This window comes from Natator depressus, chromosome 1 (assembly GCF_965152275.1).
Source record: "Natator depressus isolate rNatDep1 chromosome 1, rNatDep2.hap1, whole genome shotgun sequence".
Taxonomy (NCBI): Eukaryota; Metazoa; Chordata; order Testudines; family Cheloniidae; genus Natator; species Natator depressus.
This window is the reverse complement of record NC_134234.1, coordinates 263,883,845-263,907,126: the sequence shown is the minus strand read 5'-3', so window position 1 is coordinate 263,907,126 and position 23,282 is coordinate 263,883,845. Positions and strand designations below refer to the sequence as shown.

At 42.8% G+C, this 23,282-nt stretch overlaps 1 protein-coding gene across 3 annotated transcripts in view; it reads left to right on the top strand.

Annotated features, from left to right (window-relative positions):
* The first annotated feature begins 916 nt into the window (after window positions 1-916).
* Window positions 917-23,282, top strand: part of TMPO (thymopoietin) — a 45,476-nt gene continuing 23,110 nt past the window's right edge. For 2 of the 3 annotated variants that reach the window (XM_074941852.1, XM_074941853.1), the window contains exons 1-3: window positions 917-1,323; window positions 17,745-17,871; window positions 21,659-21,817. In XM_074941852.1, coding sequence (XP_074797953.1) covers window positions 1,078-1,323; window positions 17,745-17,871; window positions 21,659-21,817 — 532 coding nt within the window. In that variant the 5' untranslated portion in view covers window positions 917-1,077. The remainder of the gene's footprint in view (window positions 1,324-17,744; window positions 17,872-21,658; window positions 21,818-23,282) is intronic. The other variant, XM_074941854.1, reaches the window with a different exon arrangement.

The window sequence follows — 23,282 nt, the reverse complement described above, 5'->3', positions numbered from 1 at the left end:
CTTCCTTTTATTTGTTTTAAACCTGCTGCCCATTAATTTCATCCAGTGGTCTGGAGCTCAGGGTTCACTGCCCCAAGGACCTTGCAATCTAAGGTCCCAATCCTGCAACCTGTTCCTCAAGGGCACGCTCCTGCACTCTTGGGGAAGTTGTGGTATCGGGACTCAAGTAATGGCCAATGTCCCTTTCAAACTCTGCAATATACTAGAAGGGATTTCTTTCTTTACTTTTTTATATACTATTCACAGCTTTTAATGGCAAGGGCAATGTCTTGGCTGGATTTTATTCTCTCCGCCCAATCAGTGCCCAGATCAAAGATGTTTCCTGAAGAATCCAGGAGAGCCAGGCCCGCGTGTGAGAAGGCACTTCAGACTGCCTCTGACAGTGACAGTTTTTAAGAAGTATTTTGTTGTGTGGGGCTGATCGCGCCACTGGGGCTGGCTTCAGACGACCTGCCGCGGGACCACGCGACCAATGGGAGATTTCACGCCGAGTTCTAGGAGGCTCTTAAATGTGTCACTGAAACACAGGGAGTAAAACCCTCTGTGCTCCCCTCCGAGAGAGCGACCACAGCAGAGTCGGGCAATTCCTCCCCAGCCAGGGGTTCTCGCCCCTGCCCCTCTCCAGTAGCAAAGACCTCGACCTCCTGTTCCTATGGGCGGGAGGTTCATGCGGTGCCAATGAGGAAGCTTTAGGCAGTTAGCAGCGGCGGCAGAACCTCGCTTCCTGCTCTCCTGAGGGAGGCGTCTGGATCATGGCACCTCCCCGCCTGGGGGAGGGAGACGGCACAACGCCAACGCCTCTCCCGCCTGAGCCGAATTTAAACTGCGTTACTACTCCTCGCGCAAAGCACTAATGCTAGTCGAACCCTTGCGCCGCTCCCTCCTCTAGTCCGCAGCCAATAGCAGCCCCACTTCGTGACTTGGCCGGCCAATCCAGACACGCTTTATTGGAGGTTGGGTGAAGCTCTCGCCGAGCGCGCTGCGAGTTGTTGGGTTCATTCCGCTGGGCAGGGGAGGCGATTCTCCAACCCCCCCCCTTTGTTGGTGCCTCTCCCAGGAGGGCAGCAGAGGCCGGCGATGCCCGAGTTCCTGGCGGACCCGTGGGTGCTGACTAAGGAGAAGCTGAAGAGCGAGCTCATCGCCAACAATGTGAGCCTGCCGGGCGGCGAGCAGCGCAAGGACGTGTATGTGCAGCTCTACCTGCAGCACCTCACCGCCCGCAACGCGCCCGCCGCGCTCGCCCAGCCCGACTTCTCCAGCGACGAGGAGAGGGAGCCCACCCCGCTCGGCGCCAGAAGCAGAGGAGGAGCCGCCCCCGGCCGGGTAGGAGACCGCCCCCCTGCCGCTCGGGTGACCCCAGCGCTGCAGTACAAAGAGCTGTGGCGGCCCCTGACCGCCGCCCGCGCTCCCGCCCCCGCCCCTCTGTCCGGCCCGCGCATGCAGACCCGCCCGCGGGGAGTTGGCCCGAGGCCGGCGGCGTGCGCTGCTTCCCGCTCTATCGGAGGTGCGGAGCGCGCCCTGGCGGCCCCGGCCTGTCTGCCGCGGTTTATCTCGGGTGAGGGGAGACCTCGGTGCTTTCTCTTCACCCAGAGTTCCTGGCGGCCCCCGCGTGGGGCAGCAGCGGCTCTCGGTGGCCGATACGAGCTCCGCGGCGCAGACCTCTTCCGCCGGGGGTCTTCACTCCGCTGGGGTCTCTGCCCCGTGAGGGGCTGGCAGGTGCAGCGCCCTGCGCCGGCAACCAGGGACCTTCCCTGCCCGTGCTCAGGGAGAGGGGCGCTCTGCCGGGATTTCCTTTCCTAGTAACTTCAAACTAGGGCGTACTCTGTTGTGTCTGGGACAGCCCGCTTCGCCCTGAAGCTCGGGGGCTCGCTGAGTGTGTGTGGGTTGCCAGCGCAAGGAGTGCCTGCGACACTAAGATGTTTGGCTAGGCTGGAAGATCGAGGTGTCTTGTTGATGCCTCTGTAAACTTTAGTAGTGAAGTTGCTGAACGGTAAATCATCTGATGGATGCTTATTTATAATATGCAGAATAAAATAATATGGTAACTGCATCTTTCGTGTTTATAGCATGCCAGGTTCTTATGCTGTAACTCGAGCTGGCTAAAGAAGCTGTGTGTGTGTGTGAAGTATTTAAAAAGAAATGGAATTAAGTAAGTTATTAATGTTTAGACCAATTTGCCCGTGACTTGAATGCCCAGAAACTTAAACCTTCATCAAAGGAAGAGAGATTCAGGCTTCTATCCACAAGACTGCCTTTGTGATCTAAACAAACCTACAGCTCTCCTACAGAGTTTCAGTTGCATTGAAATAACTCAGACAAGTGTGAACGTTTCTGTTCACATTGGTGGATGGTTACTAAGTCTATTTTTTTTCTTTTTGAAGGAAAAAATAGTTAATGATTCTAAGGAATGCTTTAAGTGTGTTTGCACTTACGTGTATCTGAGTGAATATGCTATAGGGAAGTGCCTTGTTCAGTGCACTTGTTTGGGTAATAACCAACAAGCTAAGAAAGCGGGTTCATCATCCCCCCCCCCCCCCCCAAGCATGCGTGCAAGGAGAAAGTGGGGTGATGGATATGCAGGCCTTGCCTATACTGGGTAAACGTTATTTAAATGGTACTTGAGAGGAAATAATTTTGCTTGTAATCTAAAATACAGCCAAATACCATGGGGATGGGTGTCATATAAAAGACTTGTAATAAATAATCACTGCTAGGTTGAGTTTTATGAGTTGTAGTTCTTTTGATCTTTACAATCCAGGTGTCTAAAATCCTGTACCTTTTAAAGGTGACTTGTGAAAGGGGAAACAAGAGAGTGCTTGGAACAAATCTATCCTTTTTTTTTTTTTTTTTTTTTTTTTTTAAACACTAGAAATTCAGATGTAGTATAGTGAGTAACAGCTGATGAAACTAGTACATCTTGGGTCAAGAAACTGAAAGAGGAAGGGATTTTTATGTCAGACTATTAAACTTACTTTTTGTTTGAACGCTGAAGTCAAATGCCTGAGTAGAAGCCTAGAGGCTGTCTTTCTTTAGAGCTTAATGTTCTTTCAAGAAAATTTCCCGCAAAACCAGGGAAAGCCAGCCTTGATATGCTTCATAATTCTGAGGCACCAAAAAAAAACCCAGCAGGAAAATATCAAATGTAGACAGATTTTTGGACCTCTCTTGTACATCATAAGGACACAAAAATGCAGTATAAACCCAATTTAAAAAAAATCCTTTGTGGGTGACCTTTTAAAACATGGTTCTAAACTGAACACACGGATCCAATACTTTTCCTAAAAGACCAAAAAACCCCACCCTGCTGCCATGACTACTGTGAAGAATATTATTACATGGGTTATGTGACAGTTGCAAGAACAATAAATCTCTAGTTTATTATGTGTCTGATGGTGAAGTCCTTTACTCTAAAAATTACAATAAATTATCTTACTGGGAGCCTGTTCCAGTTTGAAAATGGTACAATTGGTTTGTAAGTGAGGAGGGGTAGATATACAGTAGCTACCTTATAAAAGTCAGTTGGATCAGTTATGTAGTTTTGTGTACTAAGATTTGATTTAATCTGAGTATTTAGGTAACATTTTGTAGCACAAGCTTCATTACTGTGGTTTGTGGCCAGAACTCCAAAGTTTTCTTATAGCTGTCGGAAGCTGTTCTATTCTGTACTTGAGGCCTTAATGGAAAAGTGATATCCGAATACTACATAAACAATGTTTACTTTGGAAAATGCAAATAGTTCTGTAAAAATGCAAAAGGTGACAAGGCCAAGACCAGGGTGGATTTGATTTAAATCACTAGTCAGTGGTGGCATGTCCCCGCTCCAGCTCCTATGCAGAGGCGCAGCCAGGTGGGTCTGCACGCTGCTCCATCCGTGGGCACTGCCCTTGCAGCACCCATTGGAGTGCCAGAAGAGGCCATTGGAGCGCATAAGAGCTGGAACGCGGTCATGCCACGGCATCCAGGAGCTGGGTGGAGCAGCCCCCAACCCTGTGCCCTGGCTGGAGCACTGGAGCGTGGCCACGTCACGGTTTCTGGGAGCCGCATGGAGCGGCTCCCGACCTAGCGCCCTGGCTAGAGCGCCAGAGTGGGGCCAAGCTGCGTGGTGCAGCCCCTGACCTCAGCGGGAGCTTGCGGGCCATAGTTTGCCTATCCCTGGGATAGATGGTGCTCAGTGAATGAGAAGTGTGGGTTTGGTTTTGGTTTTTTGTTTTTAAATACTTGTTCAGTTTATGGCCCCATACCTTATGGCACACTACTCAAACCCTGCTCCTGAAGACAGAATTATTAATTTTTCTTATTGGCTTATCACTATAATATCTGAGAGCTTCAAGTTTAATGAAGTTATTTTCACAATGCCCTGTGTGTGGTGGGGACGTTATTATCCCCATTTTACAGATGCAAAACTGAGGCACAAAGACTAGCTCAAAAGTATCCACTAACTTTGGGTGCTTAATTTGTGATGTCTAGATCCTTATTTTTGTTTCCAGAGTAACTAGCATTATATAGTACTTCATTTGCAAGTGCTCAGCACTTGGGCAAGTCAGACACCCAGAAAATGAATCTCTAACTAGTGCCATCTATGAGAAGTTTTAAGTGACTTGCTTAGCATCATGTAGGAAATGTCCAGCAGAGTCAGGGATAGAATCCAGGTCTCCAGGGTAGTATTCAGCTCCCTTATCTGTGAGGTCATAGTTTCTCTTCCTTTAGTCCCCTGCCTCGTTCACTATACACTTCTGCAGTAAATGAAGCAGGGGCCCTCCAGGCAAGTCTTCTCTGATTCATCTCCAGAGCAGGATCATTCTTTGCCCGGGGATGGGGAGAAAGGGAAGGGAGTATGTGATCATGTAATTAAAGACTGTATAATGATGAATACACACAAGAGGGCTGAATTAAGGTTGCATGGGTAACCTTAATTTTGGCATTTCCTAACTTTTGAGCGCTTGTCTTTACAACTTTAATGTTCTCAATATTCTTGTGTGTGATAGAATATGTAAAATCTTTGTACAGTACAGGAACTTATGCTAATTAGAGCCTTTAGGTAATGTTGGTATACCAACAATAAGTAATGGCAAGGAAATAATCATTGCTGCAAGATATTTGAGATCAAGAGCTTAGTTGGACTCTGTAAAGGATTAGACACTTATGGATAAAAACATCCTAGTTACAGTAAACAAAAAATACAGGAGGAATACAAATTCACATGCTTCATAGACCAGCTTTCTGTGGTTGTCTTATCATACATTAACATTTTTTGTATTCATGATTCCCAGGGTACATAGTTTCACTTTTGGCAGCAGACATGTGGTGTTGACAAGACTTGTATTAAACAGGTATTAAGAGAGCCCCTTTCTGAGTAGTAAGTTTCAGAGTAGTAGCCCTGTTAGTCTGTATTCGCAAAAAGAAAAGGAGTACTTGTGGCACCTAATAGCTCACCTTAAGTGATCATTCTCATTACAGTGTGTATGGTAACACCCATTGTTTCATGTTCTCTATGTATATAAATCTCCCCACTGTATTTTCCACTGAATGCATCCGATGAAGTGAGCTGTAGCTCACGAAAGCTTATGTTCAGATAAATTGGTTAGTCTCTAAGGTGCCACAAGTACTCCTTTTTCTTTTTTCTGAGTAGTAGTAAAGATGCCTGAGCCGTGTCACTACCAGTAGTGGAATTGCAGCTGTTTGGGATTAAGGCTTTAGAAAATCCTAGTGTAGCTGCAGAGTAACTGTCCTCATTTTAGGAAGAAACATCCTCTTATTAGCAGGTTATTTCATAGTTGTCCAGATGATTTCTGGCACCTTACATTAAAGCATGTGGTACCAGCTACGGTTGAAGACAAACTATTGGAGTAGTAGAATGACTGATCTGACCTAAAAAGAAAAGGAGTACTTGTGGCACCTTAGAGACTAACCAATTTATTTGAGCATGAGCTGACCTAATACAACATATCTTAGCTCTTGGCAAAATTCTTCTAGTCCTTTTATTTTCAGCAAGGGTCCTGGTGACCCTTTTCTTAGCAGCAAAGGTGAGGGTGGGACAACATGCAGAACTGAATTTTTCTCTTTTGCATTCTTTCACCCTCCCCACCCCAAGCTTAGTGAGACTAGTTGGTAAGGCTTCAGGTTTTTGAAGGATCTGTCGCTGTTCACCTTGAAGAAAGATTGCAAGTCATAAGCTGTACCTTGGTTATAGTGTAGGTGTAAGGCTAAGACAACAATCTTAGAAAAACTGTGTGGAACCACCACTGATTTTAATTGCTTGTTTGGACATTTAGGGCCCAATTTTCCAGTCTGTCAGGTTCCAGATCCCTTTGCACAAATAGCTAACGAATATGTGGTAGGGGCCTTGCCGCTAAGGGTAGAGACTTCCATTTCTTACTTACGGAACATTGGTAACAAGTGGATTTTTCACTGCGTGTACTCTTGCTCCTAAAGCCAAAGATTTGCTTTACTATTATGTTGTTGCAATACTGTATACACTTACTAGTTTTATAAAAATTCTACAATTCATATATAATCTAACGTCAAAGGTCTCTTGGAATGTAAAAATGGCATCCAGTAACACAACACATCTTGTACCTGTGAGTCTAAGAATTGATGACATACTTTGTCAAGTTTAATAACAGCTGTGACATAATAGCTTTGTGTTTTGCATAGATGAAGTCAGTCCACACTACTTTAGGAGAGGTGGTATTTTCCCCCTGCCCCCCAGAAAAAAACTGAAATACAACTTGCTACTTGGGACCTTCAGCGCATCTGTCTCCCTCTTTGTGAAATAAAATAACATTACCTGTAAACAATTGATTTTTATCTCCACCTGTTAAATAGTTCCTTGACAGTCTATTTTTAGTGCTCTATAATATATGTGAGGGCTCCCCTGCTTGTATTTATGGTATCGCTCTGGAAAGGGAACTGGAGTCAGTGTGATCAGGTGTTGGATCGTGGTTTTTTTTTTTAAATATAATCTTGAGGAATAGTAGCTGCAGTGAGTGGTAAAATTCCTGTAGGCATCGCAGTAAAAGGCTACGCCTAGCTGTTTTAGTATCTGCTACTAAGGATGTAACCAGTTCTGTGGATTGTGATAAACGTTATGCTCCTATATTTAGTCCATTAATATAAGCTGGTAATGTACAGTGAACACTAGTGTTGTACATCTGTCTAGAGCTAGAAAGACAGATTGTTTTGACATGTGAATGGAAACACACCTTTTTAACTGTGGTATTTGTAAGCTATCCCTTATTTGTACTGCAATATAGCCTAGAGACCTCAGTCAGGTGTCAGGCCCCCATCATGATAGAACCTATAGAAGAATACAAGAGAAATCTTGTCCTCGGCTAAGAAGCAATTTTGTGATACAGATCTGAAATATTACGTACTGTAGTTGTATACTTGAAGTATGTGTTGGTCATGAGTCCATGCAACCAGATAGCAACACACACAATGGCTCAGATAACTCTCTCCTTTCTTCCCCATCACCAACTTCCATCGGATGGAGAGGTTTTTTTCCTATATAAATCTCTAATATAAGAAATGAGTTTTTTTTTTTTATCCACTCAAGGTCTAAGATAAGCTAGGATGAAAAGCCTTCAGATGTGTAGTCTAACTTCAGAAAGAAGATCTACATTCATGCGCTCTGTAAGTTAGTAAAAAAAATTTTAATCTAAAACGGGGAAAATAAACATGGGGAAATAGTTTTATTTTGTGTTATGACTGACTTCCTGAGGAAACTACAGTCCATCGGTGATCTTCCTAAAACACTGTCCTAGCCACTATGGATGTAGAAGACCTCTACACCAACATTCCACACAAAGATGGACTACAAGCCGTCAGGAACAGTATCCCCGATAATGTCACGGCAAACCTGGTGGCTGAACTTTGTGACTTTGTCCTCACCCATAACTATTTCACATTTGGGGACAATGCATACCTTCAAATCAGCGGCACTGCTATGGGTACCCACATAGCCCCACAGTATGCCAACATTTTTTATGGCTGACTTAGAACAACGCTTCCTCAGCTGTCGTCCCGTAATGCCCCTACTCTACTTGCGCTACATTGAGGACATCTTCATCATCTGGACCCATGGAAAAGAAGCCCTTGAGGAATTTCACCATGATTTCAACAATTTCCATCCCACCATCAACCTCAGCCTGGACCAGTCCACACAAGAGATCCACTTCCTGAACACTGCAGTGCGAATAAGTGATGGTCACATAAATACCACCCTATACCAGAAACCTACTGACCGTTATACTTACCTATTTGCGTCCAGCTTTCATCCAGACCAAACCACACGATCCATTGTCTACAGCCAAGCTCTATGATACAACCGCATTTGCTCCAACCCCTCAGACAGAGACAAACGCCTACAAGGTCTCTATCAAGCGTTCTTACAACTACAGTACCCACCTGCTGAAGTGAAGAAACAAATTGACAGAGCCAGAAGAATACCCAGAAGTCACCTACTACAGGACAGGCCCAACAAAGAAAATAACAGAACGCCACTAGCTGTCACCTTCAGCCCCCAACTAAAACCTCTCCAACGCATCATCAAGGATCTACAACCTATCCTGAAGGATGACCCATCACTCTCACAGATCTTGGGATACAGGCCAGTCCTTGCTTACAGACAGCCCCCAACCTGAAGCAAATACTCACCAGCAACCACACAACAAAAACACTAACCCAGGAACCTATCCTTGCAACAAAGCCCGTTGCCAACTGTGCCCACATATCTATTCAGGGGACACCATCATAGGGCCTAATCACATCAGCCACACTATCAGAGGCTTGTTCACCTGCACATCTACCCATGTGATATGCCATCATGTGCCAGCAATGCCCCCCTGCCATGTACATTGGCCAAACTGGACCGTCTCTACGTAAAAGAATAAGTGGACACAAATCAGACATCAAGAATTGTAACATTAAAAAACCGGTCGGAGAACACTTCAATCTCTCTGGTCGCTTGATTACAGACCTCAAAGTGGCAATTCTTCAACAAAAAACTTCAAAAACACTCCGAGATACTGCTGAATTGGAATTAATTTGCAAACTGGACACCATTAAATTAGGCTTGAGTAAAGACTGGGAGTGGATGTGTCATTACACAAAGTAAAACTATTTCCCCATGTTTATTCCCCTCCCCCCCCCCCACTGTTCCTCACACATTCTTGTCAAGTGCTGGAAATGGCCCACCTTAATTATCATTACAAAAGGTTTTGTGTTCTCTCTCCTGCTGGTAATAGCTCACCTTACTAGCTCACTCTCTTTACAGTGTGTATGGTAACACCCATTGTTTCATGTTCTCTGTGTATATAAATCTCCCCACTGTATTTTCCACTGAATGCATTCGATGAAGTGAGCTGTAGCTCATGAAAGCTTATGCTCAGATAAATTTGTTAGTCTCTGAGGTGCCACAAGTACTCCTTTTCTTTTTTAAATTATTTAGTGGACCTCTGTTAACCAAGCTGCTGTGTTAGGATTTATGTATAGTTCTATGTGCTGAAAACACACAAAGTGCTTCAACGTTAACAACAAATACTTAATTAGCCCTGCTATGGGCAAAGTTCTTTGTAATTAGCTACCTTATCTTCCAGTGTCACAGGAAATTCTAAACTCCAGTGATACAGAGCTAGAGATAATCATTGATCCTATCCAGCTCCTTAACGTTTTCTGGATCTATGAGAGAGTCTGCTTATAACTAACTTTGTTTATACTCTTTTATTACTAACAATAGTGGACTTGCATCAGTCATAGGGAATCACATAGATTTACAAAAAGAAAAGGAGGACTTGTGGCACCTTAGAGACTAACCAATGGTAGCTCACGAAAGCTTATGCTCAAATAAATTGGTTAGTCTCTAAGGTGCCACAAGTCCTCCTTTTCTTTTTACTAATACAGACTAACACGGCTGTTACTCTGCAACATAGATTTACATATCAAAAAAATCCTACTTAGTGTAGACCAGGACTTTTTGTCCGCTTACCTTGACAGAACACTGTTTGGCTGGCAACAGATTAACCATAGTTTTAAAACTATATAAGCCAAGCGTAGATGTGACTTAGTTTATATCTACACAGTAATTTGGTTTTTAAATAACACTATATTAAACACTAACAAAGGATCAGATGGGAATTCTAGTCTAACCCCATTTCAAGTACTTACTTTCACCTTTCTCCACTGTGAGCCCAAATGCTGTTGACTTAGCCTTGCAGAAGAAAATTCAAGGAGTTAGTGGTAGGTTTGAGCAAAACAGTCAGCTGTTTACATTAGTATGGATAAAATACTTTTTACTGATGTGTTGTGGGGTTTTTTTTGTTTGTTTTTGTATTTACATAAGGCAGGTGTTTGAAGTCTTAAACTTCAGACACATCTACCTCTCAGTGAAGAGTAGTCACGCCATTAAACTTTGGGAAATGAAGCTTAACTTTTGAAGTTATGCACAGTGGGTAACTTCACTTTCTAGTCTAGGTTTACATGTGTCTTCTGTCCCCCCTCCTCTCCCCCTCCGCCCAAAACCAACAAAACACTGCGGGGGGGGGGGGGCTTGAAAAGATTTTCTGACTTCTGTTAGTCAGAAGATTAAGCCTACTAGCAAGGGTGGAAACACGCCTGTGCCACAACTCCTCTCCCTTCCATTACCCCCAACCCACTTCCCATGCAATGTAAAGGAATTAAAACCAGTATGTGTTGTACATGCTGCATTGACCACACTGTTGTTCAATCAACTATTCTCTTAAATGTCAGGTTTCAAAGTAGCAGCCGTGTTAGTCTGTATTCTCAAAAAGAAAAGGAGTACTTGTGGCACCTTAGAGACTAACCAATTTATTTGAGCATAAGCTTTCCTTTTCTTTTTTTTTCTTAATGTCCAAATGTCAAGGGAGGGAATTATGAATATATTTGAATTTCACTGGTATTAATATCTCATTTGGTTACTAATATTTGACCAGCTGTAGGATTGGTCAAATAACCCACTGTAATAATTGAAGTGTGACAAATACTGAAATGTTATCTAATATATGAGTAATGTTCAAACCTAATTAAGGCTGTCAAACAATTTTAAAAAATCACAATCATGAGATTAAAAAAAAAAGTCACAATTAATTGCACTGTTAATAATAGAATACCAATTCAGCATAGAAACATGTCCTCTGGAATGGAAGCATGAAGAGGCATATGAATGTTTAACATACATGGCACGTAAATCTCTTGTAGCACTGGATATAAGAGTACCATGCAAACACTTTTTCACTCTTTCAGGTGATACTGTAAATAAGAAGTAGGCAGCATTTAGGGATGTAAATATCAGATAAAGTTAACCAGTTAAACTATTAAAATTCTATCATTTAACCAGTAAACCATTAACTGAGGCTGCTCCAGCGGGTCAGGGCAGCAGTAGCTGGTGTCCCACCGGCAGGGCTGGGGTACAGCCAGCCTGCCACCGGGAGTTAAGGCCTGGTTAACAGTAAGCCTAATGCTTACTGGTTAAGTGTTTACATCCCTAGTAGCATTATCTCCCGTAAATGTAAACAAACTTATTTGTCCTAGCAATTAGCTGAACAAGAAGTAGGACGGACTGGACTTGTAGGCTCTAAAGTTTTACATACAGTAACTCCTCGCTTAACGTTGTAGTTATGTTCCTGAAAAATGCGACTTTAAGCTAATCCAATTTCCCCATAAGAATTAATGTAAATAGGGAGGATTAAGTTCCAGGGGAAAAAATTTTCACCAGACAAAAGACTAATATTTTTTTTCACCAGACAAAAGACTTTCCCTGGAACCTAATCCTCCCTATTTACACACACAGACACATACAAAGTAAGTTTTAAATAAACAATTTAATACTGTACACAGCAATGATGATTGTGAAGTCAGAGGATGAGATATTTCCAGGGAATGCCTTACTGCTAACTGATGAACTAGCAATTAGCTGAGCCCTCAAGGGTTAACTCATTGTTGTAGCCTCACACGCTACAAGGCAGCACAAATGGAGGGAGGGGAGACAGTATGGCAGACAGAGACACACACCATGTGTGTGTGACAGATGCGCATTGCTGACCCTAAGTACACTGCTTTTTTAAGTAGATCAGCAAGCTGAGATGGCAGCTGCTTCCAGGAAGCTCCCTCCATCCTGAGCCCTGTTGTGTGTTCCCCCTGCTCTATGCAAGATAGGATAAGCGGTGTCCAAGAGCATGGGGGAGGGGGACACCCTGACATTAGCCCCCCTCTTTCTCCCCACCCCCGTACAGCAAGCAGGAGGCTCCCGGGAACAGCTCCAAGGCAGAGGGCAGGAGCAGCACATGGCAATGGGGGAGAGACAGCTGAACTGCTGGCAATTGATAGCCTGCTGGGCGGCTGCTACACAGGGAACTTAGAGTGGCTGCCGGTCCACTCTGGTTCCAAGCCCCCACGAGCCTAGCTGCAACAGGCTGCTCTTCCTGTAAACAGTGGACAAAGCAAGCATTGTGCAACTTTAAACAAGCATGTTCCTTAATTGATCAGCAACGAAACAACGTTAACTGGGACAACTTTAAGTGAGGAGTTGCTGTATTGTTTCCACTATTTAACCCCTTCTTCCTGTCCACACCTTCATTTGAGTGCCCCTTCCCATCAAATACCCTACATTTGCTGTGGGTCAGAAGCTTCCCAAGCATCTGCAGGATGAAATTGAATTGGTTCTTATCAATTTCAGTGTTACCCACGGAGATCTGAATAAACAGCAATGAAAACTAGCAAGAGTAGCCATTTTTCACTCTGCTGCAGCTTGCAGAATCTCCAGGATCGCTGCGGAGATGCTAGAACTGGCTGCATAGTTAGGACATCTGTGCATCAGATTAACCTCTGTGGTAGGAAGGTTTTCCTTGCAGCGTTAACATCTTAAACTTATTTTTCAAAATGAAAGTTCTGAATTTGGAAAAGCTAAGAGCAATTGTTTGGGGAAGTTTCCTACGTGTCCTAGATGAATTGATATCTGTACAGAAATACAGTAAATTATGTTCAGTTGCTGTTATTTTCTTTGAATGTTAAATGTCTGTAATTGTTTTCCTCACACCTAGCTGTACTCCTCTGGCATGCTGAGGTATTTTGTTTTGTAATGTCAATCTGGTCACTGATGTGGCCAGTGCTTTACCACCACTACAATATGGTACTAGCCTAAATAGATGCTTACTAGAGAATCCAGCATGAGTTTTAACATGCTGACTAGAGTTTGAGTCTTTAATTATTTCATTGCCTTGACCAGAAAGGATAAGTAAGAAAAAATTGAGCAAATGTGAAACTGGTTAAGATGAATGCCATGTTTAATGTTACAAACTGAGTGTGGTTGACAGACCAATAAGTAAACTTTTAAAAGGCCTCTTTTTTTTTTTTCTTTTATAAATTGAGTTCTTCTATTATGTTGTAGGCTTCATAGTTTTCAACTGTTTTGGAACTAATTATTGAAGCAATTAAAATGTTTATATGGAAAACCAAAATGGGGTAAACGTGGTTTAGGGATATGACTAATCCCCTAATTGGATTACATTTGTAAACTGAATCTCAAGGAGACTAGATTAGGAATTAAGGGATTCCAAACGAAGCGTAAAGAGCTGTGATAGGTTCTACTGAAGATACCTTTCTGTTCTTGCTGTGGGCTTGATCAGGCTCAAACTAGACATTGAGAAGCTTCCTTTTTTGTATGAGTAGAGAGAGCAGCATGCCATGGGAATTTCTGGACTAAGAGAGTCCAAGTCTCCACTCCAGAGCCCAAGAAGATACGTATTGGTGGAAAATCCATAGCAATTGACAACCAATCAGCCAATTTCAGTTGGGATGCTGGCACTATGAAACCCTGGCACTAATGCCCCCATTTAATTTTATTTACAGTAGTGTGATCCCTGAAGTAAGAGCAGATTTGCTTGCAAATTTATACAAAGCTCAAAGCTGCTCTGACTGGACAGCTAGACGTTTGCTGGGACTCTGGCAGAGAAGGCTAAGTGGGAAAACTAGACATTGTCTCTCTGCTGATTAAGTGCTTAGATGGAATCTCTGCCTTTTCTGTGGAGACCCATGCCTCTAAAGTGCAAAGGTGGGGCAGGGTTTCTGCAGCCTTCCTCCCTGAGTGGGACAGCTCCCAGAAAGCAGTGGCAGTATCTCAATAGCAAAACCCCCAGGTCTGGCACAGATGACTGCATTGGCCTGGGATCAGCAAGCTGTGGCTCCCTTTCTCCCCTCCTCCACAGTAGGCTGAAACATGGTATCAAAGAGTCGGCAAAGTTTCCAACCCAGTCACCAAAGTCCAAGTTCTCAGCCACGTCTGGCTGCGGAGCAGCTGTGCACTGTTGCTGCAGTGGCAGAGAGCTACTGACAGGGATCCAGAGACAAGGTGAGCCTAGTAAGGGGCCCCTGAGCCCAACCCCTCCCTCCGTTCCTACCAGCAGTGTAGGTCCATTGCAGCAAATGGACTGAGGACTCCCTTTGAACGTCCAGGGTTGGAGCCTGGTGCCCATCACATCTCTAGGCTACATGGAGGAATTTCACCTGAACAAAGCATGAGACCCTGAGAAGCCCCCTTTTTGACCCAGTCCAGCACAAACCTCTCTTTCAGGAAAAGACAGCTGTGCAAAAGAGTAACCAGAAGGACCACCCACTCCCCTCCCCCTCCCCACCCCAGGAACTAGAAGTCTGAAGTTTCTTTCTCCTTCTCAGGAGCGGGATCAAGGGGAGGCATAAGAAAGTAGTGTCTCAGATATTCAGACCCCTCTAGTTGCCCCAACATAAAACACTCCCAAAAAAAGACTCTAATCCCTTTCATCTTCTGAAGAGTCTGATACATGCGATTCCTCTTGTTGGCACATAGTGAAATCAGTTTCCTTCAAGCTGCATAATTCTGCAGAGTGTGGCAGGGCAAATAATCCTCAGCACCTGGTTTCCCTGCTCACCTCCATGGAGTATAATGGCAGATACAGTCCTCCAGAGAGAAGCTCACCTCCTGATGCCTTTGACTGTATCTTCTGTTCTTTTGACTATGTCCAAAGGTGTCTCATCTCCTGGTAAAGAAATTTAGTCTCTCAGCAGTAGATCTATTTGCCTCTGATTGGAATCACGAAGTTTTAGCATTGTTCTCTTGCTGGTTGTTTCACAACCAAGGCAACAGATACCTTGTTGCAAAGATGACCAGAAAGTTCCTTTTATGTCTTTTCCCCCCACTTTTCCTCTCCAGAGTGATTCAGGAGAGAAAGTAACACTGGTAATTCTGGTATCCCCAGTCTGGCCATGGAGGGGTTGATTCTCTGGTCTCCTTGACAAGGTATAAACGCCTCCCATGTGCTTTCCAATCAGAAGAGAGATGATCTTACAAGGGCTACTGGATAACAAAGTACAAGAGCAGTTGTCTTTCTGACCCGTGTGGTGAATATGCACTGTGAGGGATCTGGATCAGAATCCAGACAGCCCAAGCCTAGCTGCCTGGTTCTTGAACAGAGCCTCTGAGGCCAAAGAGATTATTCAGTGTGCCAATATCCACAATTTTAGCTTCCAGAAATAAATATACTAATTCAGCATATTTATGGACTCTTTTGAGCTTTAAACCACTGATTCTAGGACAACAGTGTTGTCCCCCTCATCTGCATCGATACGACATATTCTCAGATTTCTTCAAAATGTATTTAGATTAGACCTGGCACTTCAGGCTCTCAGAGGTCAGGTTGCTGCTTTGTCTAGAATCCTTAGTTCCACAGATAAGTAGTGAATTTCATCTTCCCCAGATGTCTAGCATTTTAGTACTTTTTCTTATGAGAGCAACATTTTCCCAATATGCATAAAGTTCTCTTACTGAATTTTACCTGGTGGTCTTAGTGCCATTAGAGACCCTCCATTTGAACCACTCATTAAGGTGTGTCATACTTTTTAACCATTAAAGTGGCCTTTTTTTGATGATAGTCTTGTCTGAGCACAGGATAGCTGACTTTAGGAGCTCTGTCCAGCGCCGTTGTACTCCAAAGACAAATTTTGGTATTCTTTGGATGTCTGCAGATCTCTCAAAGTGCATATTCATCACACAGGTCAGGTCAGAAAGACACATGCTCTTATAATCCAGTGTCAAAGGGAAAGATTTGGGGTTTTTTTTGGTTTGTGTGTTTTTTTTTTTTCCTTCCCCCCTCCCCCCCCCCCAAGTGGCTCAGATGCTGCATCTTGGAAGCATACCATCCAAGTCAAAAAGCCTACTTCCGTTTTCCAATATCAGAGCTCACTCCACTAGAGCTGTGGCAACTTCCTGGGCAGAAATATCATTTGCCTCACACGAGAAAATCTGTAAAGCAGCTATCTGGTCATCTGTTCATACCACCTTTTGAATTCTACAAGCTGCACATCCAGTCATCGGATGCTGGTTTGGTAGATAGGTGCTCCTCACTGTGGTGTCACAAAAACTACCAGGAAAGGGTTATCCCCCTTAATATCTGCACATAACAGCATAGGGTCCTCTTTCCCCCATGTGAGTGGACCCAGCTTTTAAATCCCTGTTTCTTCCATGTACTTCATTACAAGCAAGAATAGGGAAATTTATCTGTATCTTACCTAAAAACTTCTTTTCTTGGAGCATGGAGGTCCACACATCCTAACTACCCTGAATGGACTATTCATTGGAAAAGGATAGCGAATTATTAATTGGCATTCAGTTAGTTATTCACTGAAATCTTTGCTTTGCAGGAGGCTTTTTCTGTTTAGTCTTAGTACTTAATTTTCCCCTGAGATATTGAGGAAAATTATCTTTTCCTAGGCTATGGAAGTGTAGCAACTGGCAGTTTCTCAGAGGTGGAGCCACACCTCTCCTGCCTCTGACAAGCTTGGTTGGTCTCCAAGGCTGCAGAGAGTAGAGTACCCAGTGTTATGGATCTGCAGGCTTCGTTACTCCAAGAAAGGAAATTTTCAGGCGAGACATAAATACGTTTCCTATTGAGGAATAGTGCAGCTTGGCAGAGTTATAAAAGTTATAGACAGTGACTGTTTGCTGATTGCCCCTGGCTTTGTCTGCAGTTACTAACTTAGAATTTCACCAGTGGTAGCAATAGTGGCAGCAATAATGTAGATAGGACTTGGGGAATTTTTTTTTTTTTTAAACTAAAATGTATGTAACTCTCCAGAGAATGGTTGGGAGCGGCAGGAGCAGAGCAGCTCATGAGCCCATTACTACTTTAAGAGGAAAGAGGTGCTCGAAGGCCCAAGACTTCCTGTGTGTCCACAAGGGTAGTGGAGTCCTGCAAGGTGGGGGTAGGTGAGCATGAAGATATGCCACTGGAAACTAAATACAGAGCTTGTGGGGTGTGATGGCAAAGGTATTTTTCAGCTTGGTGGGCTAGTAGGCTTAGTCTTCAGGCAAATAGTGTTAGGGAAGTTTTCAAACCTGATCTATCATTTGTAGGAAAGATAAGACTTGTGATGGCCTGTGCTTGTCCAAATCAGCATAGAAGATAAGAAAAATGAGTAGGATCTTATCTCCGAGGCTCTTAAAACACGTTCTTTCATGTCTAAAACTGGCCAACAGGCCTGTGTTCATTTAAGACTTCCATGCTGTGTGAAATATTTTTATCTGGTATTGATAAAGGTAACACTACTAAACAAAAATGAGTGAATATCAAAACTGCTGTCCTCTATTGCTTCAGTACAGCCCACATGCATTCTCTCTACTCCTTCAATAGGGACAGAGACTTTGGTTTTGTAATGCGTGGAGAAATGGTGTATTCTTTTTCTTTTTTTTCCCTTTACAGAAAGCCACAAAGAAAACAGACAAACCCAGGCTGGAGGAGAAAGATGACCTAGATGTAACAGAACTCAGTAATGAAGACCTTCAAGAACAACTTTTAAAATATGGAGTGACCCCTGGTCCAATTTTAGGTAGGTAAAAGATATCAAATACTACTGATTTACTTTGTATAATTACATACAAATATTGCGTCACATAAGTAATATATGGTCTGTGCTGCAGAGCTTACAGTGTAAAGAGCTAATACACTGTGAAAAGTATGATTTTAAGTAAAATAAAAATACAATACACTTCTGGTTCTTTAATTGAAGGTAATTGCAACAATCGTTGCTAGAGAGAGTTTGTATTCCAAACAGGTAATTTAACTTACAAATATCCATACATGTGAAATTAAACAATTTACATTAATGAGAAGACTAACTGTACAACCTTAGAATTAGTGGATTGATTTTAAATAAGCAATTAGCATACATTGATTTAAATCTGTTTTAATCTTATTTTGCTTTTGTACTTCAGTTACTTCCCTAAAAAGAGGCTAATTGTTTGTAATCATTAAAACATGGTCTAGAGGCCTATTCAAAAAAATGGACAATGGTTAGGCTTCTGGTGTGCTGCCTCTCTTGCTGACTGCTATTGCCTCATTTCCTTGTATTTCCCGGTCAGACTCTGTATCCATCTTTGTGACTGATTTGATTAATTATTTACTTGTGTCAAGCTCTGTTTGGATGAAAACTGGAATGCAAATAAAAATACACAAAACCACAGTATTTACTTTTTTGTTTAAAAATAAAGCTACCTTAAATGTGCTGGATACACAAGGTAAAATAACTTTATCAAAACGTATCTTACATTTAAAACTAACTGACTTATTAAACAAAGTATTGTCTGTAGTTAGTGAACTGATTTGTTTCTGGTCATCAGATCCTTCCAAGATTTTTAGAACTGTAGATCTCATCCTTTCCCACCTAGTTCATGTTTGTAGTTTGGAAGAGGAAGATAAACTTTCCTGCTGTTTCAATTCCATTAATTTGTCAGCTTTGAAGTAGTAATTGAACTGAACTAGCTGAATAAACTGAAATGAGGAGAATGTGCAGAAGAGGCTACTGCTGTCAGAAGATAGTTTAGTACTTCAGCAAACTCTGGTTCCAAGTGCTTAGCCAGTGACTTCCACCAGGTCAGTCGTTTGACTACCTTGAAAACTTCAGCCTCAAACATATACTGCATAATCATTTATCTAATGTCCATTATGTTAATAGATTATAGTAAGTTTAGGCCTAAACATAGGTTGTCATACCTTCAAATTTAATTTTAAATGGGCTTATTTTTATAAAAATATTTAAATCTACCTGATTTTTAAAAATCACTTTCATCTACCTTGTTCAGAACACATTTTTTTCTGTAGTCTGAACAAATACAATTCATGGAGTAGGTTTGAGAAACTGGACATTAGATCTCCATATATCCAATAATTCATATACCTTTCTGTGGCTCATGACTTTCATAGGTCACTTGCACAGGAGAGAATTTGCATTGCTCAGCAAGCTGACGAAGAAAACATGATGCACAGTAATGTTAGGGAGCTGTTGGGAAAGCAGAGGTGGGAACTCAAATATAAACTCTTTCACACTGCAATTCTGTTATAACTTTGTTTTTGTTTTTTCTTCCCTCTCCCCGAAAAATCCCTTTGAGTATGCCTCCCCAAGACTAGTCATCACAGTGAGATGAAGGTGCCAGTAGTCTCTGTAAAACACCAAAGATTGGACTTTCCTACTCTAAACTGCTTGCTATGGGAAGACTCCTTTCCCAATTGAAATAGGTTCAAACATCTAAATTGCTGGTGTAGGTATATACTTAGCCTGTTTTGTATCCTCTGCAGCAGAGCTCTAATGGAACTGTTAGCTACAGAGATATGTTATCCACACTGCCTATCTAAAATTTTTCTGTGCTGACTTTCTGTCCCAAAGTATGCATCAACAGCCAGTGCAAAAACTTACATAAAACCCTTAAAGTAACACTGGATGAAGAGCCACCTGCAAAATCCAAATGCTTAACCTATAATTGGGAAGATTCTTAATTTGAATCAGAACAGACCTGGTGACCTACCGAAAATGGATCACACTGTCTTGAGAAAGAAGGAAAACTTGGTAGGCTCATGGTTGAGTAGAAACAAAGCATCAGCTACTTTCAGGGCTTTGACAGCCTCCATGGGCTTTGCATGAGTAGCTCTGATGTGGAAGAGATGCACTTCCACAGACCTCATACATCTTCAGGCTATAAAATTTTTGTGGGTAGAAACTCCACTTTGAAAGATCTCTGTAGTTACAATAACATCAGCTGCATCTTTAGATATCCTATGTTTCATAGCTGGAATAATGGACTAGAGTGTTGTCTTATATTTATACTATACCTAGTGGAAGTGGGCATCCAGGCCAAACAGTTGGTGCCACTAAGTATTAAGTGGGAAGGCTCTCTGGACAAGAAGTTGGGAAGGGCCTCATGTCTGAATCAGTACAAGAAGAATACAATCCATACTCAAAATCCTATAAATCCAATAGTTCTAAAGTTTTTTAGCGAGCAAATGCAAGAGAACTAATGCAACAAGGGTAAATAGATTAGCGAGCATCATATGAATTTGCCCTGAAATTCCTTGAAGCAGACAGAATGATTTGCTGGTAGACTTCTGTTTGCAGTAAGCTGGATGCTTATGACATTAGATGACTTCTGGATATAGCCCAGAAGGAATAAGAGATTGATCAGAATTCTCAAATGCAGATTTAGACTTCAAACAACCCATAAAAGAAAGTGAGTAGGAAGGAAGTAATGCTACTTTTAGATACTCCTATTAGAAACTCTTTTTTGCTTGTTAATCTTGGTTCACAATTGACCGTGTGGGAAGAGAGAAGTAATTTATCTGAATTACTTTTAGCAACCCTCTGAGAGGCTGAGACTGATGTACACCCTAATAGCCATCTCCCAGAGATTGTTTTCTCACCCATAGACCTAAAGGAGATATGCCTTACATACCTATCTGAACAGCTTGCAGGAGCTTCCTTCATTAAACAGCATTTGTCTATCTAGCCACATCTCTTTGAGTACTTTCATAAAAGTACTGATATTTCTGATAGTGGCGCCTGATGGGAAATGATTTATCTATCCCTCTTATAGGAAGTTGTTTAATTAGGGTCCCCTCCAGAAGCTAGCCAATAGCTGCCAACTGTGTACAGACCAGATCCTGGAAAAGCTGAAAACTGCTATTTAGGAAGTCCATTGTTCCTTTGATTATTGTGCCTCTGGGGGATGATTTTGTTTATGGATACCTAGCAATAGGTCAAATTCCTTTTGATACTTTCTCCTCTTGTGCCTTGGATGTCAGGCATTTGCCCGAGTGGCATTCTTTACTTCCAATGACTAATTCTGGGGGCAGAACCAGACCTGTGAGCAAGCTGAAGACTGACAGGCAGATCTGTGTGTCCTACTAATTGAAGAAAAGATATTCTTAGCTCAGCATTGATACATCTTCCTTTTAACCCCCCAACAACTAAACAATGAAACTAACTTGTCACTTGCATGATTGATTGGGGAAGGGATACTTATGGCTCAAGCAAAGATCCAGCATGCTCTCTTCTTATTCTAGCATGTCTCAAGGAATCCAGGTTTAGATAAAACAGGTGAGTAGAATGCTCTAACGTCAAAAAATATAAAAATAAAAAATAAAATTAAAAAAAAATAAGCAGGCACATCCTGTTGAGTAGCTTCTTACTTTCTAAACCTGTTTGGCCAAACAGACAGAGGCAAATTGTAACAGAAGTAGCCAGTAAAACCGCCATGGGTCTGTAAACCAGGAAGGTCCAACACTGGAGTCAAGTAAAGGTGCACAGTCTCTCAATTCTTTGAATATATTTTTTTGCCTTGTTACAGCTACTACAAGAAAGATCTATGAGAAGAAATTGCAGAAACTGAAGGAACAAGGCCCAGCGTTTGGGTCTTCGACACCTCTACCAACAGTTTCTTCATCAGCTGAGAACACCAAACAGAATGGAAATAATGATTCTGACCAGTACAGTGACAACGAAGAAGGTAAAACTAAAGTGGAAACTCTAAATATAAATTGCTTAAGAATGGTAGTTGTAACTGTACCTACATGAGGGAACTTATGAGCAAGAACAAAACATAGCATTCTTTCACACTAGTGATGTGTTGGAGACAGAATTAACTTTTTCTCAAAATTGGGATTGGCTCAGAACTTGAGCTCACCAATATTGACCACTGTATCGTGGTTTAGAAAAAACTTGCTGCATGGAGCAGGTCAGAGTTTGGACATGCAAGTGGGCTGATGAAAGCTAGGGAGCAGAGTTGCTGGCTCTTTCCTCTTTGGGAAGTTATCAAGCCTGGCAACAGAGTAGCCAGGGACTACTCCTTTAAGAGTATTAGCTGTGAACACAGTATCTCAGATTCCTCTTCATGAGGAAGGAGGAGAGCCAGAAAATAGAACAGCTGGCACCCTTACTTTCTGTGGATAAGGTGAGCTAGGAATCTGAGCAAGCCAGATACCACATCTGCTTAACCGCAGGAGTAGGAGGGGGACAACCAGACTGAGCCTGTGTGTTGATGGGTGGAGGAGGAGGAAAAGAGAGATTTGTCAGAGGAAAGTGTGCAAACCTCTAACTGTGTGAGAAGAACTAATCACTGGAATAAATTACCAAGAGAGAGGGTAAATTCTCCATCACTGAGGGTATCTAAAAGATACTGATTTTTGTAAAAGATGATCTGGTTCAACCATACGTTGTTAGGCTCAGCGCTGGAATTACTGAAATGCAGGAGGTTAAAAGTGATGATCTGAATGGTCTCATCTCGTTTTGAAATCTGTGGGGACAGGAGAGCAGGAAAAGATAAGGGAGGTGGTAGGAAAAATGCAATGTACAGAGAGGGTGTTTTTCCCCCCCCCCCCCTTAAGCCTGGTAAAAACATGCTTTCTCTTAGAGTTGATTGGTGGAAAAACCCCACAAAGATTAAAGACAAATATTAGTTATGTGATTTGTCAAGTATATTTATTCCTCAGATATAAAAAGACACACATTGTCCAAAATGAAGGGATGCCGTTCTTTAAGTAGAATACAATAATAGCTTTCAGCCTATTAACTAGTTTAGGGATCGGCAACCTTTGGCCCGCGGCCCACCAGGGTAAGCCCTCTGGCAGGCCGGGTCGGTTTGTTTACCTGCCGCATCCACAGGTTTGGCCAGTCGCAGCTCCAAATGGCCGCGGGTTGCCGTCCCAGGACAATGGGGGCTGTGGGAAGTGGCGTGGGCCAAGGGATATGCTGACCGCTGCTTCCCGCATGCCCCATTGGCCTGGAACGGCAAACCGCGGCCAGTGGGAGCTGCGATCGGCCGAAACTGCAGACGCAGCAGGTAAACAAACCAGCCTGGCCTGCCAGGGGGCTTACCCTGGCAGGCCGTGGGCTAAAAGTTGCCGATCCCTGAACTAGTTGATACTTATTGCTTTTCAGTTCTAGCTCTCGGAGCACTTTACGAACAAAGGTGA